This window comes from Hemicordylus capensis, chromosome 2, assembly GCF_027244095.1.
Source record: "Hemicordylus capensis ecotype Gifberg chromosome 2, rHemCap1.1.pri, whole genome shotgun sequence".
Lineage (NCBI taxonomy): Eukaryota > Metazoa > Chordata > Lepidosauria > Squamata > Cordylidae > Hemicordylus > Hemicordylus capensis.
The window spans coordinates 225,237,101-225,255,961 of record NC_069658.1 but is presented as its reverse complement, the minus strand read 5'-3'; the positions used below and the strand labels follow the sequence as shown (position 1 = coordinate 225,255,961).

Below are 18,861 nucleotides of genomic sequence, written 5' to 3'. Positions count from 1 at the left end.
ATATACCGCTCTATAGCTGGAAGCTCTCTAAGCGGTTTACAATGATTTAGCATATTGCCCCCCAACATTCTGGGTACTCATTTTACCGACCTCGGAAGGATGGAAGGCTGAGTCAACCTTGAGCCCCTGGTCAGGATCGAACTTGTAACCTTCTGGTTACAGGGCGGCAGTTTTACCACTGCGCCACCAGGGGCTCCTTGTAAGATGATTGTCACTCCTTGTTCTTGCTTAATTGCCAGCAACTGCACCCTTATTTATTTAGCAATGTTGGTTCTAATAAAGGCATTTTAAGGACAATGTGACTGGTGCTTTGGGGGTGTTTCTTTTTTTGTGAATGGCTACACAGCTACCTATTGCTTTTGTCCACTCTCAGGGTTCCTTAACCTCGGGCCCCCAGATGTTGTTGGACTACATCTCCCAGAATCCCCAGACATGGCCTTTGTGGCTGGGGATTCTGAGAGTTACAGAACTCTGGACTACAACATCTGGGGCCCCAAGGTTGAGGAACCCTGCGGACACAGCATCACTCTTCATGAGACATGCAGCACAGTCCAGTCCATATTTACTCACAAGTAAGCCACACTGTGACCAATGGCACTTACTTCCAGCTAAACATAAATAGGATATGCCGCAGTAGCCTGAAAGCTAGTTTGGTAACAACAGCATCCTTCTATCGTAGAGGAAATCAGTGGATAACAGCACAGCTCCAACATACTCTGGTTATTGTTTAAAAATCCATTTATTATCCATGTTGCTGCACAGATCAGAATTCTGCCACAAAGGGCTTACAGTCTACAGCAAGGGGAGGAGTGTCGGGTCAACACAGCAAGGATGAGAAGGAAACATTCATCTGCTCTCAATGGGCTAGGAGAGTTGGTGGCCCCCTACTGAAGGCATCTGTAAAACCACTCCAGGTGGCAGTATTTGCAGAGGCACCTGGAAGTGGAGTGAGAACATATTGGTTCTGGGGCCTAATCCTCACATGGAAGTGGTCAGCCCGACTCAGAGATATTTGGAGTGCAGACAATGGAATGCCCCTTCCCTACAGCTGGAAAGCTAGCAGTTCTGGCTTTTAGTTCACATCTCTGTGGTAAAAAAATCCACTTTTTTCATTGGTTTTGGGGGCAATTTTGAACTCACAGTAAAGCCTCTCAATAAACCCCCGGTACAGCCTGCTGTCTGGGAAAGCTCCAGGAGAAGTTCTATAGGACTTCTGGGTCACATCTAGTTCAGCCTTCAGTGAGGAGGCAGCCGATGCTGGCCCCTGGCATGACAGCTCAGCTTGGAAATCCCGTCAGCCCGGAGGTCAAGAGCTTTGTGCTGTGTTCTGAGCATTCCCAACAGGGCCTTGCGCAAATGACAGCTGCACCACACACCCCTTTTATCACAGGAGGCACCCTTAATGCAGCGGGAGGAAGCCAGGGCTGCTGCTTGTATTAAATGCCAACATCCCAGCCACCTCTAGGTCAGTTCTCTTTCCATAAAAGTGGAACCAAGATAGGTCAGAGACTGCTCTGTGACAGAAACTATATTGCTCCATTGCACTGTCCTGTGTTTCTTCAAGAGTGTGTGTTTTTAATTTACAGAATTTCCTTCAAAGGATGCAGAAACACCACCTGAAGAAAAGCTGCACCATAGACTTCCAGAGCAGACACAGCAATGTGGGGTAGGAGGAGAGAAGATACAGCAAACGCTTTCACAGCAGGGAGGAACAGAGGATGAGGGTCCCCACACCTGCCCCAATGACATCACAGCAGACACACAAAATCAAAACACACCAGCTCAAACGCCACAGCAGGGAACAACAGAGAAGACCCCAGAGTTTTCAGACTGCAATCAGTTTTTAAGCTTCATCCCTTCAGCCAAGGGGGATCCAGAGCAAGGCCAAACGTAACAAACGAAGCTTGGTCAGTTGCTCCGATTTATTCAAGTTTCTGTGAAGAGGAGAGAGAGAGAGGTGAGGTTTACCCAGCTGGGAGTGGTGAGGGTGTCCACATTTCTTTCCATAAAGAGGTCTTGCTGAGGGACACTTTGGGAATGACTGACACCTGGCTGTGCTTGTGTTGCCAGGAGAGCATCATAAATGTAAGCAGGGAGGAAAATCATGTCATAATGGTGTCAATCTTCCTGTTAAGTTTGTGCAACTCTAGGAGAATACCTTAACCCAGGGGTCCTTGAAGTTGGTCCCCAGATGTTGGCCTACAATTCCCATCATCCCCAGCCACAATGGCCTTTGTGGCTGGAAATGATGGGAGTGGGAGGCCAGCAACATCTGGGGATCCAACTTTGAGAGCCCCTGCCATAATCATATGAGCAGAACTCAACTAGTTGTGTCTATCCAGCAATTGCTGAGACCGGTCTAGCTCCATCTGTAGCTAGTGACCTTTTGAATTCTGTCAGCCATAGACCCCTTATGACTTCATAGCTGAAAACAATGGTATTTTTACCTAATGGGTTTATTGCCTAACCTAACCATCTCATCTCCAGTCCCACAAGCTTTACTACAAACTTTGACAGCATCTCTGATATGCGAGTCATTTGCATGTTAGTTAACAATAAAATCACTCAAGTTCGTTGAATGTTGACTCATTCAGGTTAAAGCAAAGCTGAAAGATTTTCAGAACAGTGCTTCAAACCAAAAATGGCATCACATTTTTGAAAAGAGGAACCTAGGAAGCTGCCTTGTGCTGAGCCAGGCCACAGATCCCTCCAGGATCCTTCCCCTCAGTGACAGCAACTTTCCAAGGTCTCTGGCAGAAAAGGGTCTCTCATGGCATGGGAATGTTGCCTAGGACTGTACCCAGGACAGGCTGTAGCTCAGAGGCAGAGCATCTGCTGGGACCCCGCAGAAGGTCCCAGCTTTATTCCCTGGCAGCATCTCTCCAGGTGGGGTTGGGAGAGACTTCTGCCTAAAACCTTGGAGAGTCAGTGTAAACAATACTGAATTAGATGGACCAATGGTCAGACTCGGTACAAGACAACTTCCTATGTTCCAGGACCTTCCACATAAAAATGGAGGTGCTCCAGCCCCGAGGGTCAGCAACATATGAAGCTGCTTCCTACTGAGTCAGTTGATGGGTCTCCCTGGCCCGGCAGTCTCTACTCTGACTGGTAGCAGCTCTACTGGAAACCTTCTTCTCCATGCAAAGCATGTGCTCTGTCACTGAGGCATGGACCCTCCTCACAACTGTTAAACATGAATCCAGTTTTGATCCTCTCCCTGGTCATGGGCAGAGAGCGAGGTCTTCCCCAGCCCTGCTACTGGAGACACTTTAACTGGAGATACTGCCAAGGATTGAACCTGGGGCCTTTTGCATGCAAAGCAGAAGCTCTGCCGCAGCCCCTCCCAAAGATGGGTGCCACTTTGGAGAGACAAACTCGGATCCCACCAGGGCTGCAGCATCTGTTCCAGTGAGCTTGGGATGTCAATTTTGTGGAAGGGGATATAAATGAGGAAGGAATCCCATTACCTAACTTAGTTGCACCCCTTGGAGCAGAGGAAGCCTCCAAAACTATCACTCTCCCTCTGCTTCATTGCACTGCAACCCAAAGATCATTGCCCCAGCAACCCAAAGATCTGCCCACCACCACCAGCCATGAAGAGCATTTGGGGGCTTTGCCGGCATCATGAAGGCCAGCTGCAAAGAAACAAGAACTTGGGGTGACCCTGCCAAGGAAGGGCACTCAACGAATATGAATGACCGTTATATACCGCTTTTCAACAGAAGTTCCCAAAGCAGTTTACATATAAATAAATAAAATGAAGTGTCACGTGCAATTACCTCCGATTTGGTTGTGTCTTTGCCTCCAAAGGCTGCAAAGGAAAAAGGAAGAACGTTTAATGGAGGGAGGAGGAGTGGAACTTGATAAAAAGCTGCAGATGGGGCACACTGGAGAGTGAGGGACTTACCGTGCTTGAAAAACTGCCGCAGGGCCCCAAACAGCACAAAGGCCAACAGGAAGAAGCCGATCGCATCCTCGAAAGAAGGGCCAGAGGAGCCTGGGGAGACGCCAAGATGGAGGGTGTGTGTGAGACACACACACACACGGCCATGCCAACCACTCTCTGCTTCAAAGCCCTATCGCCAGCCCTCATGTCATGGCCCACGAGCCAGGCCCATAAATCCTGCCCTTTGGTACTATCAAATGGGACGGATGCTCATAGTGATTTTTGGCAATGTCTACCTTACTAGAGATGGAAAATAGGCAATCAAATTGTTGAAAATACAGCTCTCTCTGCATTATCACCCCTTCTTTATCCCTACCCCCCAAACGATTAGGGCAAGATTGCCGTCATTTTTGCCAGAGGAAAGGTCAGGGTAACAAAGAACAAATTGTTGTACTCTCTCCATGGAGTAATCTTTGGAGGACGTTCTCCTGCCAATGTTTATTTCTAGTCATCTGACATCAGAGATTAAATTTTATAAAAGTTTTTTTAAAAAAAAAACACCAACGTTAAAAGCTTTTAACACACCATTGCAAATTTGGCCCGATAACAAATGCATGATAACCCGCTGAAAGTATTGCACCTCTTACCCACCTTGAGGGGTGCAGACCTTGTCAAAAATCACAATAAGCAATCATCCCCCCCAGATGGTACTGATCACTCTATCTGGCTCATGGACTACCAGGACCCCAAACTGCTCCCCCTGCAGTTTTGTTTGGTCAGTCACTCATCTTTGTCTTGGTTGGTCCCAAACTATATTAATTAGCAATTAAAGCCAGGTGCCCAAAGGCCAAGTTTGCAGCATCAGAGCAAACCACTTTGCACAACCTCAGCTCCTTTGCCAGGTTGCAAGATCAAACCAGAGGGGTCTACAGGGACCTCTCTCCTCTGCAACTCAATTGATTTGATGAGGTTGCTTACAGGTTTTACAGGGTTACTGGCAGTGCACCGAACTTACAGAAGGATCTATACAATGTGGCATTAATTCACTATCCTACAATATTGCCAGCAGGATTATGATCACCAAAGGGTAAATGTCTTGCAGAAACCCCCAAATGCCAAGGGAGGCACATCCCACCCTCCCATAAGACCCCACTGAACCGGACTGGTCAAGCACTTGCAAGTCCTGCAAGTAGCACTCCCGCCCACTTTCTCCAGGCAGATCAGGAAGGATTTAAGGAAGGTGGCGCTCTATGAGCACAACTCAAAGTTGCTCATCTATCTGAGATTGGTGGATGACCCAGGCCAGGCAAAAACTGGCTTGAAACACATAGGAAGCTGCCGTATACTGAGTCAGAACATTGGTCTGTCTAGCTCAGTATTATCTACACATGCTGGCGGCAGCTTCTCCAAGGTTGCAGGCAGGAATCTCTCTCAGTCCTATCTTGGAGATGCTGCCAGGGAGGGAACTTGGAACCTAGATGCACTCCCCAGAGCGGCCTCATCCCCTCAGGGTAATATCTTACAGCACTCACACATCAAGTCTCCCATTCAAATGCAACCAGGGTGGACCCTGCTTAGCTAGGGGGGAAAGTCATGCTTGCTACCACAAGACCAGCCCATTTGCTTTTAGTGGACATACAGATATGAAACATGATTTGCCCCTCTGTTATCTACCAAGATCAATTTAGTCCCATCATCACTATTATGGCTCAGTTACTATACACTCTTAGTATTTATTACACAATTGCAGTGATAACTTTCACACAACCCTGTAAGGTAGGCCAGTATCAGGATTGAGAGGCAATGTGGATGCTGCACCACTTCAGCCTCCTAGCTGTTTTTGGCCTACAACTCCCATAATCCTCAGCCACATCTCCCCACCTTCTTCTTCAGAGGGGCAAGAGGTGGGGAGCCAATATCAAGCTGCCACTCAGTTGGAGGGCCCCATCTCTTCTCAGGGACATTTGTCTCCCCCGCCCCCACCTTGTTCAATGACAGCAAGCCTGCTCAACGTAGGCTCCCTATATCTGTTTTTGGACTGCAACTCCCACAATCCCCAGCCACAGTGGCCAATAGCCAGGGATTATGGGAGTTGCAGGCCAACATCTGCAGGAGGGCCCAAGTTGAGCAACCCTGAATTACAGCCATACTCCTGCCACAACCAGTGTGCAGCAGGCACATCCAGATCTTTTTCATTTTCCAAACCCCACCGAGGCACCAACCCGTCTCCCTCCCGGCCCAGGGCCTACCTGCCACGCTCAGTTTCACGGACTTCTTGAGACCAGCTTCCCCCAAGCCGACATGGGACACATGACAACTGTAGGAAGCGCCATGGTCTTTAGGCTGGACGGCCCCCAGGCGGGCAAAGCTGGTGAAGCTGTAGGTGCCGTTGGGCGACTGCCTGTGCCCGGATTCCCATGTCTCCAGGAAGGGATCCTGGGGGGACTCGATGGGGCTGCGGCGTTTCCAGCTGACGGACACGCCTGGCGGGTAGTAGCTAGAGATCTCGCAGGCCAGCTCAGCATGGGCACTAGGGGCCACTGAGAGTGGGGTCGGGCGGATGGTTACCGTGGGAGGCTCTGTGGAGAGGAGAGAGAAAGGAAGGAAGAAAAGTGGAGGTGGCAGAAGGCAGAGCAAGCCAAGGGAAATGTACATAGGAACACAGAAAGCTGCCATATCCTGAGTCAGACCATTGGTCTACCTAGCTCATTATTGTCTTCACAGACTGGCAGCAGCTTCTTCAAGGTTGCAGGCAAGCATCTCTCTCAGCCCTATCTTGGAGAAGCCAGGGAGGGAACTTAAAACCTTCTGCTCTTCCCAGAGAAGCTCCATCCCCTGAGGGGAATATCTAACAGTGCTCACACGTCTAGTCTCCCTTTCATATTGCAACCAGGGCAGACCCTGCTTAGCTATGGGGACAAGTCATGCTTGCTACCACAAGACCAACTCTCCTCTCAAAGGGAGAGATGCAAAGCCCACCCACCACTCCAGCTGGGCATGGGGTTTGCCACCTGCCCACCTAGAGTTGGCAACCTCCTTCTGCAGCACCATAAAGTAGAGGGAGCATGCTCAAAACCAACCTAAACAAAGGAGGAGGAGGAGGAGGAGGAAAGGTTGCTAAGGAGCTTCTCTCATTTGGGGCAAAGACTGGTCTAGTGGTAAATTATCTCCTTTGCTAAGCAAGGGTCACCTTGTTCTGCACTTGGATGGGTGATTATGCTGTAAGCTATTGCAGTAATAACAACATACTTTACAATCTGTCACCCAATTCATTGGCTAAAACAGTATTCTTCACTGTAAGGCCTGGGGATCAGTAGCAGTTCCCCATCAAGCCTAAGTGCCATTCCCTGACTAATTGCTTATTGGACATGTGTAAAGTTTTGGCCAAAGCTGAATACTCTGCACAGTCCCACTGGCACCATGTGGCTGTTCCCACTAAGCCATGCTGCACTTTCCCTTAAAGGAGCACCAGTGCCTGGTGCTGGGCAAACAGAGCCCTCTTGAGCCCCTGAACCATCTTGGAAGCATGCACAGAGTGCTGGGAAGTGTAGCCCTTTCCAGTGCTTTCCCTATGGAGTTTCCAAGAAAGCTCAGTCTCTCTTAACAGGCCCTTCCAGCTCTGAGAAAAGTGCTGAACAGTAGAGTCAGCACAGTGAGAAATGGCTCTCACACTGATGGTTTTCTGTCCAAGTAGCCCCACTGGAAAAATAATCAATATCACGGAGCTAAAAAAGTGGTCCTGAATAAAGGCTTGAATGGTTTGTTTTATAAACTAATTTATTGGGAGGGAAAGCAGCCTTATATGCTGAAATCAAACTCTCCAACTTTAAAAATTGTGTTCAACAATCACAAATTTGTCTATCACACTAGAAACCATCTCCTGCCCCTGCAGCCTCAGGCTGGGCTAGACAGATTCAGCATCTTGCGTTATCTGATGATTAAACTTAATGACTTCAAGATGTTATTTTAGGAAACAAACAGAAAACAGTCTTTAACACGTTTCTGAAACATGTTTCAGAATGTGTGCACTTAAAAAAAACAACAACGAAAAAATGAATTCTGCTTGGTGATCCCTTAATTCTCTCTCTTTGGAGGTATTTTTGGCACATATTTTAAACAATGTAATTGGTGCCACTGCATTTTAAATGATTCATTTTCTCCTGGTGGGTTGTTTTTTTTTTAATGACTCATTTGGACTACAAACACTATTAATTCAAAGCTTTTTAACTGATTAATCTGATTAATCAATGAAATGTTGCAGCCAGTTTAGGAACATAGGAAACTTTTTAGGAAGAGCAGGAGAGAAGGCATGCCCTCAGTTCTTGCCTGTGGGCTTCTCAGAAGCATCTGGTGGGCCACTGTGTGAAACACGATGCTGGACTAGGGAGGCCTTGGGCCTGATCTAACAGGGCGGTTCTTATATTCTTATGTTTCATACCATTGGTCCATATAGCTCAGTACTGTCTACTAGGGATACGCACAGAACCGCGACAGGAAGGCTCAAAGGTGGTAGGGGTCTCTCTTTAAGAGCGGGGGAGGGTGCACTTACCCCTCCCGCCACTTTCTCCCCGCTGGCGTCCGTATTTTGCAAAGCCAATCGGGGCGGCAGCATATCTCCCTGTTGCCCTCGTCTTCCGGATATGACCGGAAGTCGCTGATGCACCTGTGCCCTCCCCTGCTCTTAAAGAGAGACCCTCGCTGCCTTCGAACCGGCGGAACTGCCGGTTCCTTGAACTAATTCAGAGGCTCCTAAAGGGCCTCCAAACTGGTTCTGTGCACATCCCTATTGTCTACATTGAGCAGCAATCTTCCAGCAGGAGTCTCTCCCAGCCCCACCTGGAGAGGCCTCCAGGGAGTGAATTGGGGCCCCTCTGCATGCAAGCAGATGCTCTGCCACTGAGCTATGGCTCCATCCCCTAAGGGGAAGACCTCATTGCAGACAGCACTCACATGTAGCCACCCAACCAAATGAAAACAAGGGCAGACCCAGCTTAGCAAGGGGGATAATTCATGCTTCCGACCGCAAGACAAACTCTTTAGAACACAACACAGTGGCAAACAATCAAAAGAGAAGCAGTCACTTGCAGAAGCGGATACCAAGGGAGTCCCCATGCCACTCACCCACAACCTTCAGCTCCATGGCTTGCTGGGCGTGCAGGTGAGGCAGGTAGACCGTACAGATATAGGTGCCCTCATGGCGCACCCCAACATTCGTTAGGCGCAGCGAGACGTTGCTGCTCCCTGGGTCCAGGAATAACTCAGCACCCTCCTCGGCCACAGAGATCCGCTGGGCTGCTCCATCATATGCCAGGACGACTCGGCCTGCCCCACGGAACTGGAGTCGCCACTCGACTGAGAAGGGAACGGCGGGACCTGAGAACCCACAGTCGATGAGCACGTCCTGGCCCAGACGGGACTGCAGCTGGGGGGTCCGGGTGAACACGGAGAGGACCGCTGGTGAAAGAGGCAGGGAGGGAGGGAGGGAAGAAATTTGTCAGGGTAGTTCTGAACACACGTAATCTAAATTCTGATCTGCTCAGGGCAGCAAATGGATCAGAAACATGCCAGCCTGGCCCCCATCGTGGCTGCTGACCCTGTGCACTTCAGTGGCTACAGCTGCTCCAGTTACAGGAACACAGGAAGCTGCCTTCTACCGAGTCAGACAACTGGCCCATCTAGCTCCATATTGTTTGCACTGAGTGCCAGCAGCTTCTCCAAGGTTTCAAACAGGAGTCTCTCCCAGCTTTACCTGGGCGTTTTCCAGATTACAGGTGAAACTCGGAAAATTAGAATATCGTGCAAAAGTCCATTAATTTCAGTAATGCAAATTAAAAGGTGAAACTGATATATGAGACAGACGCATTACATGCAAAGCGAGATAAGTCAAGCCTTAATTGGTTATAATTGTGATGATCATGGCGTACAGCTCATGAAAACCCCAAATCCACAATTCCAGAAAATTGGAATATTACATGGAACCAAGAAGACAAGGATTGAAGAATAGAACAATATCGGACCTCTGAAAAGTATAAGCATGCATATGTATTCAGTACTTGGTTTGGGCCCCTTTTGCAGCAATTACTGCCTCAATGCAGCATGGCATGGATGCTATCAGCCTGTGGCACTGATGAGGTGTTATGGAAGACCAGGATGCTTCATTAGCGGCCTTCAGCAATTCTGCATTGTTTGGTCTCATGTCTCTCATCCTTCTCTTGGCAATGCCCCATAGATTCTCTATGGGGTCAGGTCAGGCGAGTTTGCTGGCCAATCAAGCACAGTACACTGTATACTTTTCAGAGGTCTGATATTGTTCTATTCTACAATCCTTGTCTTCTTGGTTCCATGTAATATTCCAATTTTCTGGGATTGTGGATTTGGGGTTTTCATGAGCTGTACACCATGATCATCACAATTATAAAAAATTAAGGCTTGACTTATCTCGCTTTGCATGTAATGCGTCTGTCTCATATATCAGTTTCACCTTTTAATTTGCATTACTGAAATTAATGCACTTTTGCACGATATTCTAATTTTCCGCGTTTCACCTGTAGGTGCTGTGATGTGTCCGCAGTACTTCTGCTAAGTGCCCCTCCATATTGCCCATGTTTCCACATCGGCGTCACTGCGTTGTCAGCAGGGTGCTGTTCATATTTCCGTTGCGTGCACACGTGCAGCGGCCACTTCTGGCCAGTGACATACCAGGGCAGCAAGGAGCTACGTTGTCACCCCGGTGGGACCATTTTTGAGAACAGAGCCGGCAGGGGAAAAGCGGTGGTGGGGTGGGGGTGAAGAACACCCTCCCCAGTCCTTAAAGTTATCCCCACCACCACCTTTGAACGGGCTAAACTGCCGGTCTTTTGAACTGGTTCAGACATAGGCCCTTTATGGGTTCTGTGCACATCCCCACCTCACATGAAGCCAGAAACCCCAGCCCCAAGCACACTAGTTATCCACGGGAGCCAGCATGGTGTAGTGGATAGAGTGCTGGACTAGGACCGGGGAGACCTGAGTTCAAATCCCCATTCAGCCATGAAACTAGCTGGGTGACTCTGGGCCAGTCACTCCTCTCTTAGCCTAACCTACTTCACAGGATTGTTGTGAGCAGAAACTTAAGGATGTAGTACACCACTCTGGGCTCCTTGGAGGAAGAGCGGGATATAAAGATAGAATAAATAAATAAATAAATAAAATCCAGAAAATGCCTTTGCAAACCTTGGAGGAAATAATATTCTCCTGTCCACTTACTTGTTTGCCTCCCCCAACACCCTCACACACACACACACACACACACACACACACACACTCTCCATGGAAAGGAAAATATTCAGATTTCTGGGGCAGAGGGAGTGGGAGAAAGATCAGAATAGGAAGGTGCAATAGAATGGGTCTTTGTTCAGCCCAAAAACTCATTCATCTTATAGCAGAATGTCCCACAATTCTAAAAGCCATTTTTAGCCTGACCTGGCCATTCTGAGTTTCACACTAGCCTGCTGTGAATCTGTTAGGCCAGGAAGAGACCCTAAATGTTCTTAAGAACCCAAAATGCAAATGGAGGCCCCTATTGTCTCAAGAATCTACTACTATCCGGGGGAGACATTAAACTTTTGAAATGAGCATTGAGCCATCTAGGATGTTTGCCTATCTCCAAGAAGAAGAATTTAATTGACATCTGACTGTATCTCTTCCACGTTATAACTTTTCCCTACAAAGGAAACAGCCAGCTTTTTGTGTGTAAAGTTAGGTGGGGTGGTAGTTTGTAATAAGAGGGACGCTTGAAGTTGCTATTTCCAGAATGTTACTTTTGTGTTAGTTTAGCTTTGCTAGCTGAGACCATGTTGCATGGCTCCTAGGAGTGTACAAGGTTCACCATGATGCAAGCTTTTATTTTCTGAACTGCAACTTAAGACCTAAGATCTACTGAGCCTCCAGTCTGGAACACCAGACTGGAAGAAAGGTAGCTCATGTATGCATTTTAACCATTTTAGCTTGCTTGCCTGTATACTGTCCTGCTTTTTATATCCACTTAAATCAACTAGATTTTGATGGTTTTAAACTTGATCAGGGTTGGAAACTTGCTCTGTTCTGCCTCCCTACATGCCTGCTCTGACTACACACTCTTTAAAGGGGCTTTAAGGTATTTTGCTATGAAAAGGGAAGATTTCTAAGTTAGTTTTTGTCTCGTAGGTGGCAGTTCTCGTAGGTGTTTCGTTTTGTCTCGTAGGTGGCAGTTCTATAGAGGAATTTTAAGCCAACTTGGGGGAAGTGCAGGTCAGGCCACCATCTTCCAGTTTGCCAAAGAAGGACTCCTGCAGATCTCAGGGTTCAACCCTGAACAGACCGATTCCCAAACAAGCGCACAGGGCCCCCACTGTGGCTGCTTCTCCTAAAACTGGAGGGGCTGCTCTTTTCCTCTTGCGCAACAGTGCCACCCCTTGGCCATTTCACAGAATTTCCAGACCCAGAATATTAGCATAGTGACCAAGGGTATTGAACTGAGCACCAAAGATGCTTCCAAGCTAGAAATCTAATGTCAGACACAAAGTCACTGCACTGGCCTTAGTATTCTTTTGCCCCCCTGATCTGCAATATGCCGGGGGGGAGGGCTGGCTCATAAAAATGACCCACCCTACAGGTAAGGCTATCATCCCATTAAATAAATCCTAGTTTTAATAGATTAAATCTGCATACATTGCAAAAAACCCAAGATAAAACCAGAGTTCTGAAGACAATAAGAGATGTTCTCTGTCTTGTGATGGTATACAGACTTTAATGGTTTCTGTTTTTAATTGTAAACCGCCCTGAACCATTTCGGAAGGGCGGTATGAAAATTGAATTATTAATAATAATAATAATAATAATAATAATAATAATAATAATAATACAGGAACTCGGGAAGCTGCCTTCTACCAAGTCAGACCCTTGGTCCATCTAGCTCAGGACTGTGTACACTGACTGGCAGTGGCTCTCCCAGATTTCAGGCAGGAGTCTTTCCCAGCCTAACTTGGAGATGCTGCCAGTCTGGGACCATATGCATGCAAATCAGATGCTCTCCCACTGAGCTACAGCCCCATTTCCTAAGATCTTACAGCAGACAACACTCACATGTAGTCACCCATCCAAATGCAAACCAAAGTGGGCCCTGTTTAGCAAAGAAGACAATTCATGCTTACTACCGCAAGACCAGCTCTCCTTCCCAAGCACATGCTTGTATGGCACCATCTTAGGAAAGGTAATCTCTCTCATCCTCACAGGACGGCATGCCTCTTCTAAGATGGCCTCTGGATTCTATACTAGTGATGCATGCAAGCATCATTTTTAGGTGATGCATGCAAGCATTGCAAGAGTGCCTCTTAGAAGCAGCCTTCTTTCCCGTGTGTGAAAGAAAGGGATGTGCACGGAACCCTTTATGGGCCTCCAAACCTGTTCGGATTTATTCGATAGACATCGAATAAATACCACAAATACATAGGAGGCTGCCATATACTGAGTCAGACCATTGGTCTATCTAGCTCAGTGTTGTCTTCACAGACTGGCAGTGGCTTCTCCAAGGTTGCAGGCAGGAATCTCTCCCAGCCCTATCTTGGAGATGCTGCCAGGGAGGGAACTTGGAACCTTCTGCTCTTCCCAGAGTGGCCCCATCCCCCTAGGGGAATACCTCACAGTGCTCACACATCAAGTCTCCCATTTAAATATAAACCAGTGCGGACCCTGCATAGCTAAGGGGACATGTCATGCTTGCTACCACAAGACCAGCTCACAAGACCATGCTTGCTAACACAAGACTGACGGGTGGTTTGGCTGCTTCGAAGGTGGTGGTGGGGAATAATTCTAAGGACTAGAAAGGGTGCTCTTATACCCACCCGCCACATTTTCCCACCAGGGCAGCAGCGTACCTCCTTACCACTCCAGTACAATGTGGACCGGAAGTCCACATTGACATCACACGTCATGACGTGCGCAGTGGCCACTTCCAGCTAGTGACGTACCAGGGTGGCAAGGAGGCATTTTGCCAACCCTTGGTGGCGCAGTGGTAAAAACTTGGTGGCGCAGTGGGCACACAGCCCCTGGTGGCACAGTGGTAAAAACTGCTGTCCTGTAACCAGAAGGTTACAAGTTCGATCCTGACCAGGGGCTCAAGGTTGACTCAGCCTTCCATCCTTCCGAGGTCGGTAAAATGAGTACCCAGAATGTTGGGGGCAATATGCTAAATCACTGTAAACCGCTTAGAGAGCTCCGGCTATAGAGCGGTATATAAATGTAAGTGCTATTGCTACTGCTATTGCTAACCCGGCAGTACAGTTTTTGAGAACAGCACCAGTGGGGGAAACGCGGTGGGCAGGGGGAGAGAAAACCCTCCTCAGTCCTTAAAGTTATCCCGCCCCCACCTCCGCACCAGCCGAACTGCTGGTTCCGTGCACAACCCTAGTGAGAGAAAGACGACCTCTTCTAAGATAAGAGTCTGCCACTTGCAGCTTTTGTAAAATCATCACTTCTTTCAAAAACATATTGCCCAATCAACAGGAGGCCCCTTTATGCAGTGCAATCCTACACATCTTCAGCAACAGGCCTTGCTCTCTAGTAAGCATGTTTAGGACTTCAGCTGTGAAGTGCATTCCTATGAAGGTTTGTTAAGAGAAGCAAGAGCTACTGCATGCATTGGAATTTCTGGTCTAAACCCTCTTGCAACCCTCCTTCCAGGGCTGCTGCTGCGGAGGAAGAGAGGCAATGTGCTGTAGTGGTTAGAGCAAGGGTGTCAAACCGCAGCCCTCCTGCAGATGCTGGCCTAAAACTCCAATCATCCATGGCTACTGGCTATTGTGACTGGGGGTGATGGGAGTTGGAGGCCAGCATCTGAAGAGCCACAGTTTTATACCCCTGGGTTAGAGGGTTGGACTAGGACTGGGGAGGCTCAAGTTCAAATTCCTGCTGAGCCTTGCGACTCACAGAGGACTCTGGGCCAGTCCTTTTTCTCTCAGCCTAACCTACCTCACAGGGTTGTTGTGAGGACAAACATAACCACTAAATACTGCTCTGGGTTACTTGGAAGTATAGAGCAGGTTATATAAATATTAAAATGAAACGAAAATAAAAACCATGAAGCATTTTCAGTACTTGAGAATACAAGGTGCAATTGCTCAATATTATTGCATCTGAGGAAGCAGCAAGGGCGTGGCAAGGTTGGCCCGGGCCCTGGGATAAGTAATGAAGATGGGCCCTGCTTTCTCCTCCCCAACAACCTGTATCTTCGCTGCAGAGGAACTGAAAAGACCTGGTGAACACACACTCTCGGCACACACCCTTTTGCCTACTCCTACGCCACTAATATCACACACACCGACACACATCCCCTGCGTGTACACATTCCCCTGGCTCAGAAACATTTGTTTATACATCTGTGTATCTACTACAAACAACTCATACAATATTCTTATACAGCACTTCTACCGTATCATTCTGGTCCGCTTGCTACATGGTCTCCCTTACTCTCACACACCATCCTCAGCCCAAGTTTTCTGAGGGAAAACTCAGTTCCAGATTTCACTCAACAGTGTTAATCAAAGTCGCACTTTCCCCATAACATCTTAAAGCAAACAAGAAAAATGAAACACAGCTGGGGGGAGGGAATGCCATTTCCACTGCCTTGCTCCAAATCCTAACCGTTGGTTCTTTACTCCATTTAACTTTATTCCAGTGGAGACCCCCCAGGAGGGAGGGACTGGGGTACCTGTTGCCGTGGTGACGCCACTAGCTGCTGCATTCTGGTTCCAAGATTCTTCCTCATTCAGGATGCTGCTGACCCCATAGCCTGCTTCAGAGTGCTGGACGGTGGCAATGAACCACTTCCCCTTTTCCAGGGAGCGGGGGCAGCCCTTCTGCCCCACCAAGCCGGCTGCCCAGGGAACGTGGGCCTCTTGGGGGGCGTAGGCATTGATCTCACAGGAAATGGAGTCTGTGTCGCTCGGGTCCTCTCCCAGCCAGAGGGGGGTGGCACTGGAATCTCTGCCACTCCACAGAGTCCCCGAGGGGTCTGCAGAGATGGTGAGTGAAAAAGAGAGACAGGTGAAGGAGCTCCTTTATGGCGGGGAGTGGGAATCTTGCCCAAGCTCATGTCACTTCATATCTTCAGGAAGAGTTTTCATCTCTTCTTTCCTCATTTGCCCTCACTGTCCATCCTTCAAACTAATTTAGGTCTCATGTACAGTTCTGTGTTTTGACCCTCTGTGCATTTAGCTAGAACACGGGACAGATTTTAACTGGAGAATTTGTCGGCCCCTTAAAAGCTGGTGAGTGGCGAGTCTAGAAAAGCATTAGCCAGTTTGACATTCATTCGTCCCTCCTGTCTGTCTGTCAGCCATAATGAAGACATCCACATATCATTTCTTTTATCACAAAGGGTTGATAATTTCATAATAATTTTATTATTAAGCGGACAGCATCTTTTTCCATTTCCCTCAGAATAACGAGCTTTAAGATAAGTTATTCATCTGTTTGCTAAAAACTCGAGAGCTGCTGTTCTGCCCTTTTATTGTTTTAACTTTATAAAATGTTTTATAAAACGTTTATTTATAAACCGTTTATTGTTTTAACTTTTATTTTGACTATTATTGTTTGTGTTCCTTGCTAAAACAATAAAGGGGGGGGGGGGAGGGGAGGACCTATCTTTTTGTCTTTGATCAGAAACCAAGGCAGCTCATATAAATTCAGCATTGTACTAAAACATAATTTCTGGAAATTAAAAAACTCATCATGAGGTTAGGGTGACCCAATGAGGTCCAGTTATTTGGGATGCCATGGCCAATGTTCCCCTTCTGTTGCAAACTCCTGATCTGGCTTTGGGCAAAGCTCCCCATCTAGGCCTCAGTTTCCCACTGTGTAAACTGGGTTAACGGTGACCCCACTTTAGCAAGGAATAACTGCAAGGATGATTGTGAGGCTGAACACAGTAAACCTGCAAAGCACTGTCAGGGTTTCTGAGTACCGGGTGAGGTGTTGTGCTAATTGTCCATTGTGTGCTTGTGGGGAGGGAGCAGAGAAATAATACCCAATAATTGGAAGGCCAGGCCATGCTCCACTTCCGGGGGCAGTTCTGACTGGAGGAGAGCTTCTTCCATTCGCCTCCCTGGTGGCGGCAGGAGCAACAAAGCACGGCGCTGGGACAAGGTGCTGGGCATCACCGACCCGCCGCGCCCAGCCTCTTCCACAAACCAGCAGCCCAGCTTTGCCATGGAGGGCTCCAGTGGAGAACAGGTGCTCAGGACAACACCTAGATGAGCAACAGGGGTGGGGGGGGAACAAGGGTGTTGCTGGATGAGTCAGATGCCCCTAAAACCTCCCCCACTAACCACCACACACAGATGGCGACTCCCACTTCTGGCCTGCCTAAGCGCCTTGCAGAATGGGTGCCGAGCCCCAGACGGAGGGAATGCCCAGCTTTTGCTGGCACTGCCATCATGGACAGCGAAAGTGAAAGGAAACCCCAAGAACACCACCTTCCCCGAACTCAACTGCAGAGCCTGACCACCCCGACCCTTTCCCCAGCAAGTCTTCACGGCCTTCTACAGCTGTACCTCAAACACATCAAACTCCCCAAACTTTGCAACCCCACTGGAGGGGAGCGGGGCCGCCTGCCGGATCTCTGTCTCTCCTGCAGCTGCTGCTGCAAGGCTTCTCAGCCCAGCCAGAAGGAGCCGACAAAGACGAGGCTTCCCAGCCACCCCACTTTCCTACAGAACCCAGGAGTCCTGGGCCTCCCTCCAATCGACCTCGGATTCCCTCCCCCTTCGCGCGCGGAGTGGGGACCCAGGTGTCCTGCCTGGCTTCTCCTTCCCCGGGGGACCCAGGCGTCCTGCGTCCACTCACCGAGGAGGAAGAAGAGGAGGGGTTCCTTGCCCCAGACGGGGGCCAACGAGGCAGACATCGGAGCGGAAGAGAAAGAGAGGACCAAACGACTCTAGTCTGGACAGGCAAGAGCAGGGAGACAGTTGGTGGCGACTGCGCGCAGGACTTCCACTTTCGTTTTCCGGCGCGGGCGCTTCGCTTCTTTGCCGGAGGCTGTGCTACTGCTAACATGTGCCTGTAGCAAGTTCCTGTTCTCCGTTGCGGAGAAGGATTCGACTAGTCTCGAAGATCTCCAAGGTCTCTACCCGCTCTCCACGCTTTTAGGCCTTTGTGCGGCGCAAGCTAGGGCGCCGTTGAGCGCGTCCATCCACGCGCCGCGAGTTCCAAGGGCGGCTGCTGCTCCTCCTTCTTGTTTTCCTTCTTTAGAGTTTTCCTCGCCCGCCTTTCAACCCAATAAGCTTTCCCAAAGTGCATCACGAGCCAACCGGGAAAAACAAACCGACAGGCGTAGAGGCCGCGGAAATAACAAACAAACAAACAAACAATAAATATAAATAAATAAAACTAAAAGCCATTCCCAGACTGGAGCAGGGAGCAAACCACTGGGAAGGGGGCAATTCCCGTGGAAAGAAAGCGGCTCCGCGCGTCTAGGCACAGAGAAGCCACGGGGGCCAACCACAGCTTCTCTTCACAGGTGTGCGGCTGCTGCAGGCAAACATCCTAGGGCGAAAGGTCTGTGCCGACTGATCCCGCAGGAAACGCCGCCCGCCGGAAAGGAGGTACCCTCGCCCCCTGCGCTCTCAGAGATCCAGAGAGGCCTGGGCCACTTCCAGCTTTAGAGGCCCAGCCCTAGCCATAATAAAAATTAAAAGATGAGGTGCCAAAAAGAGTGGGGCTGAGGCACGACTGGAATATTTTTGTATTTAACGATTGCTTTTCTAGCCATTTTTCTGGGCCGAAAAAAAAAATAGAAAGTCTTAACGGAGGCCCCTTTTGAGCTTGAAGGCGCCCCGCCCCGCCGCCTCCAGGTCCTGTTCAACTCCAGGAAGTTGCGTTGGAATGGAGAGAGAAGAGCCGCACTGCGCGCACGGTCCTGCTTGCTTGTTGCGGGCGATCCGGACGGCTTCGAGCAG

General features: G+C 48.9%; 1 protein-coding gene across 1 annotated transcript; it reads right to left on the bottom strand.

Annotated features, from left to right (window-relative positions):
- Positions 1-720: 720 nt before the first annotated feature.
- TAPBP (TAP binding protein) lies at positions 721-18,822 on the bottom strand. Its single transcript, XM_053296933.1, has 8 exons — positions 17,750-18,822; positions 16,932-17,153; positions 15,615-15,917; positions 9,011-9,343; positions 6,139-6,468; positions 3,911-4,000; positions 3,783-3,814; positions 721-1,934 (listed from the first exon to the last, which is right to left on the bottom strand). Exons 1-8 carry the CDS (start codon positions 17,805-17,807, stop codon positions 1,923-1,925), a joined length of 1,380 nt encoding a protein of 459 aa, XP_053152908.1. The 5' UTR covers positions 17,808-18,822; the 3' UTR covers positions 721-1,922.
- Positions 18,823-18,861: the final 39 nt, after the last annotated feature.

Bases quoted from the DNA above. Each gene is read 5' to 3' on its own strand.
- TAPBP (XM_053296933.1), bottom strand. From the start codon at position 17,807: ATGTCTGCCTCGTTGGCCCCCGTCTGGGGCAAGGAACCCCTCCTCTTC. The intron at 9,344-15,614 runs GTACCCCAGTCC...CTCTTTCACCAG, and splicing joins TGGCGTCACCACGGCAACAG to CGGTCCTCTCCGTGTTCACC. The intron at 4,001-6,138 runs GTAGGCCCTGGG...GCGTCTCCCCAG, and splicing joins CGTGAAACTGAGCGTGGCAG to GCTCCTCTGGCCCTTCTTTC.